This window comes from Mastomys coucha, unplaced genomic scaffold, assembly GCF_008632895.1.
Source record: "Mastomys coucha isolate ucsf_1 unplaced genomic scaffold, UCSF_Mcou_1 pScaffold21, whole genome shotgun sequence".
Classification (NCBI taxonomy): Eukaryota; Metazoa; Chordata; class Mammalia; order Rodentia; family Muridae; genus Mastomys; species Mastomys coucha.
The window spans coordinates 178,138,123-178,158,650 of NW_022196904.1; the positions used below are offsets into that span (position 1 = coordinate 178,138,123).

The 20,528-nt window shown below is 40.4% G+C and overlaps 1 protein-coding gene and 1 non-coding gene across 6 annotated transcripts in view; one reads left to right on the forward strand and one right to left on the reverse strand.

The window, feature by feature from the left end:
• Positions 1-20,528, reverse strand: part of Nt5c2 (5'-nucleotidase, cytosolic II) — an 80,739-nt gene that overhangs the window by 31,384 nt on the left and 28,827 nt on the right. For 4 of the 5 annotated variants that reach the window (XM_031390594.1, XM_031390595.1, XM_031390596.1 and 1 more), the window contains exon 3: positions 8,536-8,609. In XM_031390594.1, the coding sequence (XP_031246454.1) occupies positions 8,536-8,609 (74 nt within the window). Of the gene's footprint in view, positions 1-8,535; positions 8,610-20,528 lie in introns of those variants that run through there. The other variant, XM_031390598.1, reaches the window with a different exon arrangement.
• LOC116104179 lies at positions 17,600-17,706 on the forward strand. Its single transcript, XR_004123718.1, has one exon. It is a non-coding gene; the product is annotated as a U6 spliceosomal RNA (small nuclear RNA).

The following is a 20,528-nucleotide window of genomic DNA, read 5'->3' on the forward strand; positions in this document are numbered from 1 at the left end:
TAACAGTATGGCCCTCAATAGGTCAACCACAGTTAACATAGATGGTTTCACACTCGTGAATAATTGAGCAGCACAAATTAAACTCACTGAACTTTAAAAAAAAAGTGGGGAGGTGAATGTTGGAAATAAACCTAGAAGAGTTAGAAGCTATAGGGTGGGCCAGGCGGTGGTGGCGCACGCCTTTAATCCCAGCACTTGGGAAGCAGAGGCAGGCGGATTTCTGAGTTCGAGGCCAGCCTGGTGGTCTACAGAGTGAGTTCCAGGAAAGCCAAGGCTACACAGAGAAACCCTGTCTCGAAAAAAACAAAAAAGAAAAAAAAAAAAAAAGAAGAAGTTATAGGGTGGGTATGATCAAAATTCAGTATTTCAGAGTCTCAAAAACTTTGTGTGTGTGTATGTGTGTATATGTGTATGTGTGTGTGTGTGTGTGTTAAAGGAAGTTAAACTATTTGGGCTGATGTTCCCCGCAAGAACCATAGACTAACAAACCCCTCAATACCAGGTAGGAAAAAACGTCCTTTTGAATGGTTTATCTGGGTAGTCCCAAGTGCTTCTCAAAGCAACAGAGGCTGCTGATGCCGTGGTGGCTTCTACTGCTGAAGACACTGAACACCTAGGGCACGAGACTCATGACTCAAGCTGAATCTGATCTGAAAGCCTTTTCCCACTGGTACAGAAAAACAACACCAGCATGTCCAGGTATCTGTAACATCAGTAAGGGTCATTCACTATCAGTGGTCACCAACTGCTGTCTAACTGAGCTTAAAGCCCATTCAACAGGAAGAAAATCATACCTGGTATGGAAAACCTAGCCAGCTTCCCAGGGCTAGTGACATCATGGACATTAGAAAAGAATCTAATACCACCACTTTGATAGACTAGCATAATTCCTTACTACATTCTAAATGTTACCCTTATACCTAGAGATAAGTGTACCTACTACCCATGCTCAAAGATGCCTTTCTTTATAACAAATGAAGGTCGTCATGGAAAAACTACAACCAGATATAATGTAGATATCAATGGATCTCAGGGAGCCTATGGCATGAATATATCACAGCTGCTGCATCTATAGCTCAGAGAACATTAAAAACAAGAGGCTTCTACTTAAAACTCTTAAGTGCTAGAATACCAGGAAGTCTACAGTCAGTTTTCTCTAGAATGGTAGCATAAACAAGCCTAAACAGTGGCACTATTAATGGGATCTTAATTTGCAAGAAGGTGTTGGGGTGCCATCCTACACCAAGAACCGCAGACAACTAGTGAATGCTGACGAGAATAACCTTAGTTGTCCAGTGCAGAGCAGTCAGTCCTGAATCACAGACTCACCAACACAAACAGACTTAGCAGGTAGCATTTATGTGTATTTGTACATACATGTGCATATATAAGTACATAGTTCCCATACATGTGCATATATAAGTACATAGTTCCTATAACAGTAATACAGAAAAAAGAGGCAATCTACTTGAAAATGAAGGAGACACACCAGAAGGGTTTGAGGGGAGGTACCTAGGAGGAGCTGAGGGCGAAAGTTATATAATTCTATTTCAATTAAAATCATTATAAAAAAAAGATGAGCTAGGGCCATAGCTAAGGGATAGAATGTTTATGAAACAAGCACAAAGCCCTAGTTTCACTCCGCAGTACTACAAATATATACATACACCCTTAAGTGAAAGGAAAAAGATAAACTATAACACTATCAACATGCTAATAAACAAAGGGCTACAATTCAAATGGTGAAGAAAAGATATATTTGTTTTAAGCAAGATTTTCATTTGGGGGCCCCAAAATCAAAATCCAGAAAATAAGGTTTATGGTTTGGTTGTTGTTGGGTTTTGTTTTGTATTGGGTCTATTTTTTTTTTATTTTTTATTGGCTATTTTATTTATTTACATGTCAAATGTTATCCCCCTTCCCAGTTCCCCCTATGTAAACCCTGTAACCCCCTAACCCATCCTTCCTCCCCCTGCTTCTATGAGGGTGCTCCCTTACCTACTCCCTGCCTACTCCCCAACTCCCACCTCATCGCCCTAGCATTTCCCTATGCTGGGGCATCGAGGACCAAGGGTCTCCCTCCCCATGATACCAGATAAATTGATATATAGAAATTATTGGACACATTTTGTTGTCTTGAAAACTCAGATCATATTTTTTAAAAAGCAGAAACTGATCTAGGCTTAAATTCCAACTGTGAATTTTAAAACTCAGTTGCCAGCCAGGTGTGGTGGTACAATCAGAAGGCTGAAGCAGGAGGACATCCATGAATTCAAGGTTAGTCTGGGTACTACAGTAATTACCAGGCCAGTAACGGCTCTGTAGCAAGTCTGTCTAAGTCTGTAAGTCTGTCTAAGTCTGTAAGTCTGTCTAAGTCTGTAAGTCTGTGTAAAACGTTTCCTAAGGCCCTGATTTTATAGGTGAGCTCCCTGGTGAGAAGGAATACCCTTCTCTTTGAAGGAATGGGAGGGACGTGAACACAACCTTGCCAGTCATACTTCCCCATCACTGTCTACTTTGTCACAAATCTGAGCATAAAAACACAAATTCTCTCATTTGTCTGGATCTTCATTTCCTTAGAAGATCCCATATCATATAAAACAAAATAATATTATTCCTTGCTAACCTGTCTTTTGTTAGATGAGGCCTTGGCCATGAACATAAATAGGAAGTAAAGATAGTTCCTCTTCCTTTTACTATATGTAAAAGTCATCTTATCTTTTTGACTTGGTTTACTTTGTAAATGTTAGTAGTGACCCCTAGTCCAGTGAGTTATTATGGTTAAAAGGTGTATTGCTCATAAAAGGATTTCCTAGTCAGGTACATGGTTTACAAGTGTTAACTCTTGAACACTTGAACCTGAAGATTTTTCAACAGCGTTCACTAGTGGGGACTGGACACCAGCCACAGTGTGCATCTGATCTAATGGTGCAGATAAGCTATCACTTATGTACATGGCTCAGAACCTAAACATAATAAAGGTGGGGATGCAGGTCTGCAAAGAATGGAACTTCCTGTCAATCACAGCCTAAGAATTAGAAGGTGAAACCAAAACAAAACCAAGAAAACCTTCAGACTTCCACATTGAGGAAAAAAGAAAAGAAAATTTAAAAAATCAAGATGGCTTCCAAAATGAATCAAATTAAAAATGACAATTTTCATAGGTTTTGTTGTTGCTTTTTTCTTTTGGAGACAGGGTCTTACTCTGTAGGCTCTGGCTGTCCTGGAACTCATTATGTATAATTAATCTTTTAGATAAAATTAATAACTTTGGTTTTTTATTTACTTCCTAATAGAAAATCAAATGTTTATTGATTGGGCAAGGTCATACAGAAAAGTATATTCTAAATGCCAACAGAATCCAGAAGATGAAATTTTAAAATAATATCTGTGCTGGTGTGGGAGAACATGCCCTATTCCCAGCACTTATAAGATTTCTCTGAGTTCTAGACTGATCAGCAAGGGCTGATACAGTAGACCCTGTCTCAAAACAAAACAAATCGAGAACAAAATATATAAATGATCTACAATACTTAAGAAATTTCACAAATTAGAAATATCATTTTATCAAAAGTCACAAACCACAGGCTGGAGAAATGACTTAGAGTTTAAGAGCTCTGGCCACTCCTGCAGAGTTCCCTGCACCACATGAGAGCTCACAACTACCTGTAACTACAGCCCTAGAGGGTCTGACATCCTTTTATAAGGTTCCCCGTTACCAGGCACACATACAAGGAAATATAAAAGTTTTAAAAGTCATAAACCATTTTGAAATACTATAAAGACTAGACAAATAGAAAGATATAATATATACAAGAATTAAACAGACATAATACATACGATAAGGTAATCCCAATAAAAACCCCAGTAGTCAGTCAGTCAGACAGTCTGTCCACCTGTGTGTGTGTATATGTATGTATGTTCATGTGTACGTGGAAGAACAGGTGTGTGCAATGCACATGTGTGCACATGCGTGGAGCCCAGGTGTCAGGCTTCGGTAGTGTCCCTCAAGAACCATCTGCTTTCTTAGTTCTTATTTATTTTAAATTTTATTTCTATGTGAGGTGTGTGTGTGTGCGTGTGTCTGTGATATGTGCTTGTGTGCATGTGTGCGAATGATACACATGTGGAGGTTGGAGGAATGATATTACATGTCTTGGTCTCCAGTTTATTTTTTGTTAAACTGTCATTATTGGGGGCACTTATCACCACACATACACATAACAGAGAAGACCTGTTCCCCTACCGCCATCCCAGCCCCCAGAGAGCTGGAGTTACAAGCAGGAGCTACTGAACCCACACCTGGCTTCTTGGGAGGATCCTGGAGGTTCTAGCTTGGGGGTGAGAGGTACTATCAAAGAATATAGTATTTATAATTATGTTGTAGGGGCTGGAGAGATAGCTCAGTGGTTAAGAGCACTGACTGCTCTTCCAGAGGTCCTGAGTTCAATTCCCAGCAACCACATGGTGGCTCACAACCATCTGTAACGGGGTCTGTGCCCTCTTCTGGTGTGTATGAAGACAGCAATGGTGGTATTCTCATATGCATTAAAAAAATAAATAAAATCTTATCTATTCAGTGCGGCATCTAGTGTCATCAGTGTGAAGAGTCTCCCTATGATAAGGCATCTGGTAACCCTGAAGACTCACAAGGTCAGCAAGGGTAAGGCTCCTACAGTCTATGCAGAGTCTACACTTGGTACGGGAGAAAACTGACCCAATGTTTATGCACTCTTTGCTTCTCTTTAATTTGAAATAAGAAAACTGGTGTCTTTGCTGAGAGATTCACCCACCAAGATCCTTTAGTCTTTTCAGTTTTCAGATATGGTGACAAAGGCAAGTCAAGGGAAATTCTTTTTCTTCAAACTGACTTATTTGGATGCTTCTGGCCTGTGACTGGTTTTCAGAGATTTCTAAGATGGTCTGTTCTTTTCACTTTTATCCTGGACCCCACCTGGAAGAAGTGTTTGCTGTGAATCTTCACAGCCTTGAGGTTCATCAGAGATGTTAGACACCTACATGCGGGGTCTCCACTGGCAGCTCCTCACTGGCCATGAAGACAAGGCTCCCAAGTCTACCTGCCAGCAAGCTAGAGCTTGGAGGGCGGCGCGGCTGCCTCTGACAAGAGCAGTATGGTGCAGGAGAATAATCTACCTTGCTTTATATGACAAGGTCTCAAATGGCCTGGAGCTAGTCAGCAAGGCTGGCTGACCAGTGACCACATGGACCCAACAGCTGTGTTCAATGCTTTGATGCAGGTTGTGAGATGTAAGTGCAGGTCCTCAGGCTTGCACTGGAAGCACTGTACTGACTTAAGCCATCTCCACAGCACTGTCTGTACTTGTGGGCTTTCATGTTGTTTGTGGTTTGGTTTTCACTAATTCCTACAGTAACATACAGGAGCCATCTTATTAGAAAAGTCGTAAAAAAGAACAAAAGTAGAGAATTCAAACAGACCACAACGAACAGTGGTACTCAGCCTTCCCAATGCAGTAATTCAGCTCTTCATGTTGTAGAATTATTTTGTTGTTACTTCATAACTATAATTTTGCTGCTGTTATGAATCAAGATGTAAATCTGATATGCAGGATATCTGACATGCAACCCCCAAAGGGGCTGTGATCTGCGGGTTAAGAGCTGTTGGACTAGAGGATTCTAACAAACTACAACACATGCATCCAAAGTTAGTAGTTATTTAGCAACTACCATATATAATACACTTTTTACTGAACATAGAATATAGATGAGAAAAGATTAAAAACTCTTATTCTTTAAATACTGACAGATGAAAAGATGAAAAACTCTTGTTCTTTAAATACTGACAGGCCAAAGTAAACATATTACCCAAAGCTACAACTAGATGGGTTTGGTGGCACACCTGTAATCCTGGCACTCGAGAAGCAGAGGCAGGGGCACTGCATGTCCAAGTCCAGCTTGAACTGCACCCAAAGCTACAAGCTAATGTTTCTCGGTGTACTGTAGGATATACAGTAAGACCCTGTATATCAGCAAACAAATGGCTCAGGACCTAGACAGGTTAAGAGCCGGGCGGTGGTGGCGCACGCCTTTAATCCCAGCACTTGGGAGGCAGAGGCAGGCGGATTTCTGAGTTCGAGGCCAGCCTGGTCTACAGAGTGAGTTCCAGGACAGCCAGGGCAACACAGAGAAACCCTGTCTCGAAAAACCAAAAAAAAAAAAAAAAAAAAAAAAAAAAAAAAAAAGAGGCTGCTCTTTCAGAGGCACCAGGTCGGATTTCTAGGGGCCACATGGTGGCTCATGACAGTGTGTTAACTCTAGTTCCAGGGTATCCCACACCTTCTAGCTTCCCTAGACACCAGGCACCCATGTAGTATAGAGACATACATGTAGGCAAAATACCCATACATGTAAACAAAAATTTTAATGCTCTGAGGGGATTTGTCAGTGTCAGAATTGTACAGGAAATGGCTCATAAAGAATATAGACTCACACCAAGTATGCCAGCACATACCTGTAATCCCAGCACTGAGAAGGCTGAGGGAAGATAATAAACTCAAGACCAGCCAAGCCAGATAGCAAGACTCACCCTGTCTCAAAAATAAATAAATAATAAATATGGACATACATACATACATACATACATACGTACGTACATACCAAAGACTGTTTCTCCCACACTCTCAAATCTTTATGAACATGAACACACTCCTCCTTATTTTATCACTGTATTGCAAAGCACATCTTCTAATGAAAAGCCTCCTAACTTCAAAGATGTGAGTTTTTGTCTTGCTTTTGTGTATTTAACAATGTCAAAAGTTACTCAGTTACTTTTCATGACAACCATTCAGAAAAGTAGCTTTTACATTTTTAAAGTTTTGTGTATGTAACTTTGTTTTTAAAGAGGGAACTGGCTAGACCTGCCCAGGATGATCTCAAACTTCTGGACAAACAGTCCTTCAGCCCTAGCCCTCTAAGTTCTGAGGACAAGATCACACTGCCACATCTAGCTAAAAGCAATTTTTAAAAGAATTTCTGGAATGTTTTTTCCAGAGTACTGTAACTGCATCTGTATGTTAGACACATGTGCAGGTGCTCACCCTCATTACCCAAACCTACTACTCTTAAGTTACATAACATCCTGACAATGTTGCCAATGTTTTAGCGCTGGAGAGATGTACTACAGACTGACAAATTGGCTATTCCAACTCTATCTCAGAGACAGGAGGGAAGAAAGAGCACAATGCTGGGCTTTTAAGGAGACTGTAACAAGGAGCAAAGCTAACCTCTAGTCTAAAAAAAGCCTTTGGTACAGAAAATGAACACATGTCCTATCAGTCCTCAAGTAAAATATCAATAGGCGAGGGAGATGACTAAACAATTACAGAGCATGCACTGCTCTTTCAGTTCCCAGCACCCAAGGTAGGAGGGTTACAAACATCATTAACTCCAGCTCTGCGGGATCTGATGCCCTCTTCTGGTGGTCACCTGCATCCATACACACATATAGATAACACCCACACACATACATGTATACATTATTAAAAATAAACCAATCTTCTTTTAGAAAAGAGTAAGACATTATGAAACTAGGGATATAGCTCAGTAGTAAAGCATTTGCCTAGCATGACCAAGGTTCAAGGCTTGACTCCTAGCACCACAATCGAACAACCATGGAAATGTTTGGGGGTTAAAAAAAAATATTGCCGGGCGGTGGTGGCGCACGCCTTTAATCCCAGCACTTGGGAGGCAGAGGCAGGTGGATTTCTGAGTTCGAGGCCAGCCTGGTCTACAGAGTGATTCCAGGACAGCCAGGGCTACACAGAGAAACCCTGTCTCGAAAAACCAAAAAAAAAAAAAAAAGTTGCTGGGTGTGGTAGCTCATGCCTGAAATCAAAGCACTAACACCCTCCCAATCTCATAATAATAAACTATTTACAGCTTTAATAACATTATGGTAGAGTGAGAAATCCAAAAATTCATCTTTAAGCTGGGTACTATGACACATGCCTATAATCCTAGCACCTGGGAAGCAGATACAAAAGATCCATTCAAGTTCCAGGACAACCTACATGGGTGAGTTCCAGGTCCGCCTGCATGGGTGAGTTCCAGGTTAGCCTGTATGGGTGAGTTCTGGGCCAGCCCACGTGGGTGAGTTCCAGGTCAGCTTGCATGAGTTTCAGGCCAGCTTAGATCACAGTGTGACACCTGCTCAAAAATTTTTTTTTCTATTTTTGAACAACAGCTCGAAAGAATTAGAGCCAAAAGTGCCCAAATACACACATTAATGTATTCATTAATCTATAATTTTAATAAAAAGGTTTTTTTTTACAAGAGTTTTAAAGTAAGTTATGACTTTTTCTAATTATCTATACAAGCTCAGGAACCAACTCTCAAGAATACTGGGTAACTTCAATGTCACATATCTCAATTAGAAAGCAATCTGACAAAAGCTTCCTGCAGCCAAATAAATGATTACATGAACTACTGAACTCCCTGTGGACCCACTATGTTCTATCAAGATCAGCAGTTCTTAAGAATTCAAAAGTCATTACTTACCTGCAAGGGTATAATCCATATCAAAACCAAAACACTTTATTTTTTCCATGGCTAAACTTCGGTTCACAAACACCCTATAAAAGAATAAGAAAATTGTATCTTGATTAACATTAAAGTTGAATGAAGTTGTTTTACTATTTTTCTATACTGTCATTTAATTTTTCCAACTGACTTTATATTATTGTATATATTTACGGTGTTTAACATGATGAATTAATATTACATATACACAGTTGACTACTGGGGACCAAGCAACTTAAACATGCCATGCAGTTAAGTCTCCCTCCCTCCTTCCTTTGCCTCTCTAATATACAGATCATTCATTACCTGTGCTTGCACTGTACTGACAAGTCTTGGACAAATGGCTCCTAGAGAACTGTAGTTATGTATCTCACGCCCACAACTAGTACATTCTCCATAGATATGAATTTACCTTTTTTCCTAAGTCTCACATGCAAGTGATACTATGCAGTATATTCCTGTATTTGATATATTTACTCAGTAAAATGTCATCTAAGTTCATCTAAGTGGTTGCAAATGGTAGAATCTCCCTTTGAAAGATAAATAATATTCCTCAGATACATATAGAGAGTCCATATTTACCCTACATCTATGGATGAAAGCTGTGGTTATTTCTGTATCTTCATTTTTGTGAATAATGATACAATGAACACTGGACAGTAATGGACAAGGTGGGTGATCTCATATTTTTTTTGTTGTTGCTGTTTTTCGAGACAGGGTTTCTCTGTATAGCTCTGGCTGGCCTGGAACTCACTCTGTAGCCCAGGCTGGCCTCGAACTCAGAAATCTGCCTGCCTCTGCCTCCCAAGTGCTGGGGCTGGGTGATCTCATTTTCTTTGGGTACTTTTATTACTTTGATTTCTTTGGGAAACTTAGTGCCATTTTTCACTGTGGATACAACAATTTATGCCACACTCTTGTATATCTAATTGTGATATTAATTTGAACCTCTCAGATTAGATGATCTGTGATTTTAAATACTTTTTCATGTATCTGTTGACAATTTATATGTCTTCCTGAGACATATAAATTGCCTATTTTTTTTCACCTGGGTTTTCTTTTCTGCTCTTTGCCTGCTTCCATTAGAAGGAGACTACTAAGAGCTGGTCCAGTGGCCCATGCTGAAGTAGTCAAGAGGCTAGCTACAGCAGAAGTAGCAAATTCAAAGCCATACTGCACAACGTAACAAAAACTAAAGCTAGATATGATGGTACATTCTTGTTATCCCAGCAGTGGGGAGTCTAAGGCAGGAAGATCACAACTTGCAGGCCAGCCTGGGCTGGTGACATGAGTTCCAGGTCAGCCTGAGCTACACAAATAGACCTTCTCAAAGCAAAACAAAAGTCCAAGCAAATAAACAAATAGTACAGGAAGTAAGACAGGTGTGAAGGAGCACTGAGCAGGCTGAGTCAGGCCAACCTCATGTTCAAGCCAGGCTCAGGCTACAGGCCATTCATGGTACAGCCCTGTCTAAAATTAAAACAAAATGAAAACCAGTCCAAGGTCTGAGGGGCTTAGCATACACAATGCCCTTGGTTCAATCCCAAGCATTACATAAAACTAAGCATGGTACCACATACCTATAACCCCAGGGGGAGGCAGAGTGGGCAGGAGTTCAACTACATAGTGACCTTGTCTCTGTCTGTCTGTCTGTCTCTGTTTCTGTCTGTCTGTCCTTCACTCACACGCATGTGCACACACACATACACACACACACACACACACACTTTAAAAACTTCTTTATAGACTCCTTTGTGTTACAGATTATAATAAAATGAACACCTTTAAAGAACACATTTCCAAAGAATTGTTTAAAATAACTCAATTAAAGATGCAACATTATCATTTATTTTCTCTGAAAAACATGAAAACCATTTGCATTCCATGGATTTAACTGCTACCACACACAGGTTAGCTCAATAAGTCTGTTAGATTCTGAAAGAAGTGTTATATAAAATATTTATACTCTCCTGAAGAACATTTAAAATCCTTTGGGTGGAGGTAAGGGGCAGGTGTGGTGGCAAACACCTTTTAACTCAGCACAAGCTGGCAAGATCTCTTGTGAACTTGAAGTCGCACTGATCTACATAGTCAGTTCTGGGTCAGCCAAGTTTACACAGAGAAACTCTGTCTCAGGGTTACTAACCCACAGTCAAAATTTCTGACCCAGAACTGTTCCTGTCTAAAAGAACTGCAGGGACAAAAATGTAGAAGAGATTGAAGACAAGAGCCTAGCATGGCTGTCCTCTGAGAGGCAGCTGACTGAGACTGACACAGATATTTAGACTGACACAGATATTTAGACTCAACCATTGGACTGAAGTCAGGGACTCCTTATAGTTGAATTAGAAGAAGGATTGAAGAAGCTGAAGGAGAGGATGACCCCATAGGAAGACCAGCAGTCTCAACTAACCTGGACCCCAGGGAGCTCCCAGACACTGAGCCACCAACCAGGCAGCATACACAGGCTGGTCCAAGGTCCCCAGCACATAGATAGCACAGGTCTGGCTTCAGTGGGAGAAGATGCACCTAACTCTCGAGACACTTAAGGCCCCAGGGAAGGGGGAGGCCTGGTGGGAGGGGAGCACCCTCTCGGAGGCAAGGGGGAGGAGGAATTGATGAAGAACTGTGGGAGGGGGCAACGGCTGGGATGTAAAAAATAACTTTTTTAAAAAACCCAGTTTTGGGCTGGCGAGGTGGCTCAGTGGGTAAGAGCACTGATTGCTCTTCTGAAGGTCCTGAGTTTGGATCCCAGCAACTACATGGTGGCTCGCAACCACCCGTAACGAGATCAGACGCCCTCTTCTGGTGTGTCTGAAGACAGCTGCAGTAAACGAGTGAGTGAGCGAGCGAGGCCAGCAGAGGTCCTGAGTTCAACAGTAGCCACACACATGATAGCTCACAGCCATCTGTATAGCTACAGTATAACTCATACACATTAAATAAACAAACTAAATCTTTAAAAAAAAAAAAAAGAAAAGAAAAGAAAAAGAAAAAAAGAAAAAGAAAGCCATGAGCCAATTGCTGGGCAGAAGGGACAAGTGGGACTTTTGGGTCCCTGGTAGAGGCAGGGAAGACTTGAGGAAGGAGAACAAAGTTGATATGCTTTGGAGAGAGAAGAACTAAGAGCCATGTAAGATCTCAAAAAAAAAAAAAAAAAAACAGTTTTTGGGAAATCATTATTTTATCTTGACCTAAGTATAGTAAGGGAAGAGAAAATATCGTCAGCTAAAAGAAAAAAGGACCTAGAGGAGAAATGGCACCTACCCAAACCTCTTTTAGTTCTCTGTTTCTGTTAGTTTGAGGTGCTAGAAAAGCAAACATAGGGCTTGCACATCAAGCACTCATCACAAAGCAACAATCCTTAAACACTCTCTCTCTCTCTCTCTCTCTCTCTCTCTCACTCTCTCTCTCTTGCTCTCTCTCTCTCTCTCGCTCTCTCTCTCTCTCCCCCGCAACCAACCCCCCTCTCAGGTTTTATCCTGCATTTTCACTGACAGCAAAATCTACTTGATGACTTACAATCTCCACCTACATAAATCCTTTTGAAAATAACAGAGGAGGAAGACACAAAATAATGGTTCTAACTCTACAAACCAAAGGCTACTACTACCACTGAGGCTTCTCAACAGGCAAGGGGGCAACTGGATGAACCCTTGCTCAGAGCCTTAACAGCTGACATGCCTAAAATATCCTCAGGGAACACAGGCAGGGATGAGATGAGAAAGATTTTTCTTCCACATTATATATCTTAAGAAAGAGGTACAGAACAACATACTTTTTTAAAAAGCAGTTTCAATTTTGACAGAAGGAAGATGTTAGCTGGTTTTAGATGCAGCTGAAGTAGCAGGGAGACACTAACGTAGAAGAAATATCTCAAAGCAAAGCTCTTTTCTTGGTCAGAAAAAAAAAGACTGCAGCTGCATACCCATGGAAATCTTTCGAAGCAGACACATCTTGAAAAGAGAGTAAGAGCAGGGCACCCTTGCTAATGTTGGGAATAACATACTTCAGGAATATGAAAATCTATTTTTGCCAAAATAATCATGGCTAAACATCCATCAAGTTGCATGCTTCACTCATCTTTGACTTAACTAATCATATTACCTACTTGATTAACCCATTTACTGGATGTGTGCTACAATACACATCTCATTTTGTGACAAATATCATAGAATATCCTTTGGGAATAGTTAAGAGTTACAAAGCTTTGTATGTCCGTAAGAATAGAAAATAAGATCTGGCAAGAGGGTAAAAGCTCTTACTGGCGAGCACAGCCACCTGAGTTCAGTCTTAGGAACACCGAAGATGAGAACTCACTTGCTCAGTTGTCCTTTGACCTCTCCGAGTGCCTTCGGTGGCATGAGTTTCCACATACACACATTCACATACAAATATGTACATATAATATATTAATAAACACTTTAATTATAAAATAATATATTTCATGAAAAACTTCCACCAAGTATTCTTTTTCTTTTTCATTCCAATGGAATACTCTAACTCAAGGAATCACCTCCTAACTTAAGAGAGCATCACTCCTATGCTCGTGCTTCTGCTGTGATTTTATGTGAAAACCTCACCTATAGTCTCAGCTTTCCTCTTCTTCCCCTAACTTAAACAATGAACACAGAAGGAGGTATACAGAAATGAAATCTAATCTGGTGTGTAAGCTAAGCTGTAATAACCAAAGGAATAGTTGTTATAGAGAATTAAGCCAAACACAGTTACTGCATGTATATGCTAAGCTTTACAAATACATGAAACACCTAATGCTGAGAGAGAGCCCTCTGGCACAGGAGAAAAACTAACCCTGACCTCACACATCTCAGGACAGGCTTCAACACACATGTATCTCTCTCAGTCTGAGACTAATGGCCATTCCCCACTGAGTTTACATACTAAACAAAGTGTAAGATATTATGTCAGCTACAAGGCAAGGTATTAACAGAAAGACAAGCTCACTGACCCACATATTTCAAAACAAATAAATTTACATACTTGGGAAAATCAAATTTTTCTAGGAATACCAGGACCTTTCTGCAGATCTGCCTATGCCCGTTTATTATGGTCTTAACAAACTATTAACTAGTAGAGTTATTTGACCTATGTTCAAGAGCATGAACACATCTGTACAAATTAAAAGCATGCTTTAAAACATGTAATTGTCACCCAAAACTAAAGTAGGCATCTAATGATAAGGCAGACCATAAAATCAACTATCATCCAGAATCCCACAGACAAGAACTGTGAGCTGACAGTGAGGACTAACAGGAGAAACAATTGCTAGGAGACACATACACAGGAACACTGCAAAACTTAAACATCTTTAACAGTATTCACTATCATATCCCACAGCAGTAAGGCAAAAAAAAAAAGCCTGAAGAAATTCCATTCAGGTACAGATATTAGCTGCAAGAAATAAAATCATTACTATAATGTGCTAAGAATAGGGATATAAGAATCTAAGATTTAACATAAACATGCAACTTACTATATTTGAAATTCTGTAACAGCAAAATACTGCTTTGGATCTGACTAGAATTCAAAGCAGAATTACCTCATCTGGCACTGGTTTCCGTTTTGCAAACTGAAACTATCTGGGTAAAGTAGTTTCTGAAGTCACATAACAAGATTCTTCTTAAAATCCCTAAAACAATTCTTTAGTGTGTGTGATGTTAACCTAACTTCAAAAAGACTGTTTAGCCTGAACCAGGCCCCTCAACACCGTGTATCTTCTGAGACAGTGTGGGAGAAACCACCTCTGTGTCTAATTTAACTTGTCATTGGATATCACTGTTGCTCCACACAAATCCATCTGGAATAGAATTTCTCTGGCAATGGTGAACTGTATCTTAACGCCTCCCTTTGCTTAGGAGTCACAGTTTCCTGGCCAGGCGCCCAACAACAGTTACTGCAACAAGTGAGAGGACAGACTCGACTGTAAAATGCTCTTGGACGTCTATTTTCACTGTAAGCAGCTGCCATGATGCATTCAAACTGCTAGCAGGAAACTATTCCAAGTGCATCTGAGTAGGCAAATTCAAATTATGAACTATAATAAATTAGTGTCATGTCTACAAATGTCAGAACTTAGGTTGAGGCAAGAGAATTGCCTGAACTACAGAATGAGACAAAAGCAAAAACAAAAATGCTTTCATGTAGATTGTATATTTGTTTTTCAAACAGGGTTTCTGCATGGCCCTGGCTGTCCAGAAACTCACTTTGTGGACCAGGCTGGCCTCAAACCTGGAGATCCTTCTGCCTCTGCCTCCTGAGCACTGGATTCAAAGGTGTGAGCCGCCACCACTGCCGGAGGGGGTTTGGGGGGGGGGGGAATAATGCAGACTTTTCAATGAAAACAACTTTGCTGCTTTTTCCCCAAATCTGTTCCTGTTTCTGCCTCTGCATTTTCCCCACTCAAGCTTAAAGCCACATCCAATCATCTCGTATGCCTTCCTTCACACCTCCAAATGTCTTTAGAATCCATATCTTTCACTTCATTCCTGTTGCTGACAACTTACCAAGGTCATAATTCTGCAGAAAACATCTCCCATTGGTCTGTCCTCAAGCTGATGCTGACTGCTCTGAAGCAGGACCGCTGGCAATGTGACACACAGACTAATGCTCTCATGCAGGCATGAACACTTCACTGATCCAGGACATGACCGAGATACTTCTATTACTTAGAGGCTTTATAACAATGTGATAGAGAAATATTCTGCTAACTATAATAACAAAAAGTGCCTAAAATCTCAGCACTTTGAACAAGGGAGGTTAGCCAGAGCTACAAGTGAGAAGCTATCTCAAAAAAGGAACAAAATGTTTTCTGTCTCTATGTAATTTGTTTTTACTATAGTTTATAAATATTATCAATTGAAAATAAATGGGAAATAATGTTCAAAGCTAAATACTCTCTTGTTAGGTTACCTTCAGTCAATGCTCAAAACTACTTAACTAATGAATGCCCAGTTCTTGAGTTTTCAAGGAGTTAAAACCTTTTACTATTTTGCTAACGTCAGTCTGATCAGGATGTACTATCCACACCATGGATTTTTCCTGCTATTACCTTATTATTTGTTAGTTACTGCTTTATTAAACAAGTTTTTAACATGCCTGAGACTTTGTTTATGCTTTAACTATACACTGCTCACTTTTGTTAGAGTCAAGTTTCTCAAATACTTTCTTTCAGAAAACCATTTGGGGGTCTGACACACAGCTCAACAGTTAGGAGCATTGTCTACCCTTCCAGAACCAAAGGACCTGAGTTCAGTTCCCAGTGCCCTTATCAGATCCTTCTACCATCGCAACTACAGACCCAGGGAACTTGTCATGTCCTCCTCTGGCCTCTGTGGGCACCTATACAATGGTAGACACAGACACACACATGCACATATATACAAAAACAAAGTCAATCTTTTTTGTAAAGAAAAAAACTACCCTGGGGTGGGTTGCCTCTGGGTGGTAGAATGTCTGGACAGCTGGAGGAAGTGTGAGCAGACTTCCTGTCTTACTGTGCCAAGGAGCCATGCAGCCCAGAGTGCTCCTGTCTTACTGCGCCAAGGAGCCATGCAGCCCAGAGTGCTCCTGTCTTACTGTGCCAAGGAGCCATGCAGCCCAGAGTGCTCCTGTCTTACTGTGCCAAGGAGTCATGCAGCCCCGAGTGCTCCTGTCTTACTGTGCCAAGGAGCCATGTAGCCCAGAGTGCTCCTGCCTTACTGTGCCAAGGATCCATGTAGCCCAGAGTGCTCCTGTCTTACTGTGCCAAGGAGTCATGCAGCCCCGAGTGCTCCTGGTGCTCAGACTGCTTTCCTATCGCATGGAAGAGATCTCACCAACAAATAATTCCATAAATATTTTATCTTAGCAACCACACATTCTACCAAATACATAAAATACCAAGTAATTCTCTTACCATTTGCTTGATTATATATATGAGACCAAAATCTATAGCCTTCCCAACACCAAACAGACACAACAGTTAACAATAACGAATTGAAACTTAGTACCAGTGTTTGGCAGAGCTTGTAGAAAGGACACACTCCTGTTAATGAGTACAGGATTTCTTGTGGGAAAAATATAATGTTCTAAAATTAAAGAACTAAGGATGCCATTTAGTTGAGTCTAGCAAGCACAAGACCCTAAGTTCAATCCCTAGAAAATGAATGGCAAGAAGGAAAACTGAGAGGCAAGAGAGAGGAGAGAGGAGAGAGGAGAGAGGAGAGAGGAGAGAGGAGGGGAGTGGAAGGGAGGATGGTAGTTCTTCAATCAGTGGTACTAGCTGCACAATTCTGCAAATACAGAAGCCACTGAATTTCACGCTCTAAAAAGAAATTAAAATGGTGTATTTACTGTATTCTGAAACAATGCCAGTTATCAGCATCCTCTTAAAAACTTACAGATAAGACCTTCATGGTACTGGAGGTACCTAAGGTTTTGTGCTTGCTGTACAAACAAACAACCACTGAGCTTACTCCTATCACCTAAATGGATTCTTAAAAACTACAAGTTCTGGGGCTGGATAGATGGCTCAGTGGTTAAGAGCATTGACTGTGCTTCCAGAGGTCCTGAGTTCAAATCCCAGCAAACACATAGTGGCTCACAACCATTCGTAATGGCATCCGATGCCCTCTTCTGGTGCGTCTGAAGACAGTTCCATTGTACTTACACATAATAAATAAATAAGTAAATAAGTAAATAAATAAATAAATAAATAAATCTTTAAAAAAAATTTGAAAGTTCTGACTAAGCATGGTGGCATATGCCTTCAATCACAAAACTTGAGAAGAGGTGGCAAGTGGATCTCTGGGAGTTCAAGGCCAGTCTGGTCTATATAGGTGGTTCCAAGCCAACCAGGGCTACAACAAGGGCTACACAGTAAGACCCTCTCTACAAAAAACAAAAACAAAAAAAAACAAAAAACAAAAAACAAAAACAAAAACCACAAACAAAAAAACCTGAAGTTCAGATATATACGAGGATTCTCAGAAATGATTATAAAAGCAAAAATCATATAGTACTAATTTTTATAGTTAAGAGGCGAGTGCTCGCATCGGCTGCACATATACTAAAATTGGAACGATACAGAGAAGATTAGCATGGTCCCTGCACAAGGATGACACGCAAATTCGTGAAGTGTTCCATATTTTTTTAAAAAAAAGAAAAAGAAAGAGGAGATGTATTTTGTTTACCAGATTATACCAAGAGAACAGCAGCTAGTACATTCAGGCTGAATAAAAAATGCCTTGCGTCACTTTTAAGGTGAATTATATTTTATTTACATAGGTATCTAAAAGTTCAAGAATCTGCCCCCTTAGCACAGGACACAGTGCTTCAATCTCCAAAAAATAAAAAATAAAAACAAAAAACAAAATAAAACACAGGGAAACCCAATACTGAGACAAATACAACAAAATTTAAGATGATTCAGATCAACAGTACAACAATATCACCAATTATAAAACTTACTTATATCACACATAAGTTAGAAGAGGGAGTGAGCGTCCAAGAGCAGTTAGAGTTTTAGGAGACTCTATATAAACCTAGCCTCTCGAAGGGCTCTACCCACAGGCAAGGCAAGGGGGACACAGATGTCCACTGAGAGATGTGTACATTTTAACCTCGACACTGCGTTAAGGGAGAGGGAGAAACTCCCTCAGAAGTGAACAGGACTCATCTCTAGGGCGAGATCTAAAATCACACCAGCAGCAGTTAATACTGCTCTCAGGCGACTGACAGAAAAGTAAACCAAATCTAGAATTTAACCTGAATTCTACGTGGAATTTTACCCAATTTCAAAAGAAAAAATACGTTAAACGTGGGGGGAAAACCTATGAAAACTGACGATAATGTGCAATGCTTATCATCTTTCCACCAAAGGCAACTAAAGTGCACTTTAAAGAATTCCCTTTAAATTGCCGGGCACGAGCCAGTGAAAGCTCAGCAGGTAAAGGAGCTGCCAACAAGCTTGGGGAGCTGAGCTTGATCTCCAAGATTCACATGGTAAGAGTGAATCAACTCCCACGTGCTTCTGGCTTCCACATACACACCAGGGCACAAGTGGACACACACACATGCACCCCCAAATTAATTAAATGTATAAAATTGTTGGGGGTTACAATGTCTGATTACTTGCATGAAGAGAATCTTAGCTCTCTTCATTCTAACAGCTTTAAGGTAGAATTGATCCATTAAAAAAAAAGCTGGGAGAGAAGCTGCCCAGGACTGCTTGGGCCAAAAGACAAGGATAGCCTTGGCAATCCCTTTTCAGAAAAGGAAAGAAAAAAGAAAGAAAGAAAGAAAGAAAGAAAGAAAGAAAGAAAGAAAGAAAGAAAGAAAGAAAGAAAGAAAAACCGGGCAGTGGTGGTGCATGCCTTTAATCCCAGCACTTGGGAGGCAGAGGCAGGCGGATTTCTGAGTTCAAGGCCAGCCTGGTCTACAAAGTTGAGTTCCAGGACAGCCAGGGCTCCACAGAGAAACCCTGTCTCGAAAAAAAACAAAATTGCAAAACAAAAAAACAAAACAAAACAAAAAAATCAATCCCTAACAACCAAAATGAAGGCTCACAACCATCTGTACAGCTACATTGTACTCACAAACATAAAATAAATAAATAATTAAATAAATCTTTAAGAAAAAAATCTCCAAGGACACATTTTCATTTTTCTTGGGCAAATATCTAAAGTGGAATTACTAGGGTATATTTAACTTGAAAAAATACTGCCAAGCGTTTTAACTTGCTCTTCGCTTGGCAATGCAGGAGACAGCAGCTGCTGTACATTGTCGCTTTACTGGCTGTGGTGTTGGGGCTGGAAAGCAGAGCCTCACACATGCTAGCCAAGCATTCTGCCACTTAGCTCCAGACTGGGTTGCACATACTCCTCTCAGTATTTTTAGCTTTAGCCATTCTCATGTGTGTGCAATGGCATTTCATTGTGGCTCCTGCTCAGAGTCCCTATGAATAAGCGTCTCTTTGAGTGCTTATTTGGCATTTCTTGCCTTTTTTCCCCCTTCTCATGTGCTTTTTCCTCCATTTTTAAGATGTGTTGCCTGTCTTATATTAAGTAAGAGTTTTTCATATATTTTGGATATAGGTTTATGTGAATATACTACATTATGAGATACAAATATAAGAATATTTCCTCTCACTCTGTGGCTTTCTGTTTTGTTTTCTTAGTGATATCTTCCAAAAAGTAAGTTTTTGTTTGTTTTAAGGAAGTCAAATTTACCTAGTCTTTTATATGTTTTAACTAAGAAATATTTTTCCTTAATTCAGGTGACGTACATGTAGCTGGGCCTATAATTCACTTTGCACTGTTTGTATACATGTGTGCAGTTTGTTTAAAAAGGAATGCCTCGAGACTGAAGATGTAGCTCAGTAAGTAGGCTGCTTACCCAGCACGCAGGACATCCTGGGTTAGCTCCCCAGCACAGCATAAATGGGGAGCAGTGGTTGCATGATTGTCATCCCAACCCCAACATTTGGGAGGTAGAAGCAGGATGATCAGAAGTTCAAGGTTATCCTCCTATCTAGAAAGTTTGAAACCAACTTGAAATTACAAACTCTGTCTAAAAAAACAATCTTTCCCCGTGGACTCAACGTACTCAAGAGGTGCAGTTCATATGAGCTCCATGAGGTTGCTAATAGAGTAACACAACTTTACTCCTTCTTACAGCAAACTCATTCTGTGAATGCTTATGTGTATATTTGTGGGCACATTTAATTGTGGGAAGCTGGAAGAACAACTTTGAGCGTAATTACTAATTACTCTTTTCCTTCTTTTTCTTCTTGAGACAAGGTCTCTCACTACTCTGGGACTTGCCCCATAGTGAGGAAGGGTGGCTGGACAGGGAGCCCACAGATGCACTTGCCTCTGAGCCCAGGTTAGAGTCACAGGTGCACTACCACTCCCCTGGGCTAAGGTCACAGAGAAGACTACAACTCTGGGTTTTTCCACATGGGTTCTGAGGAT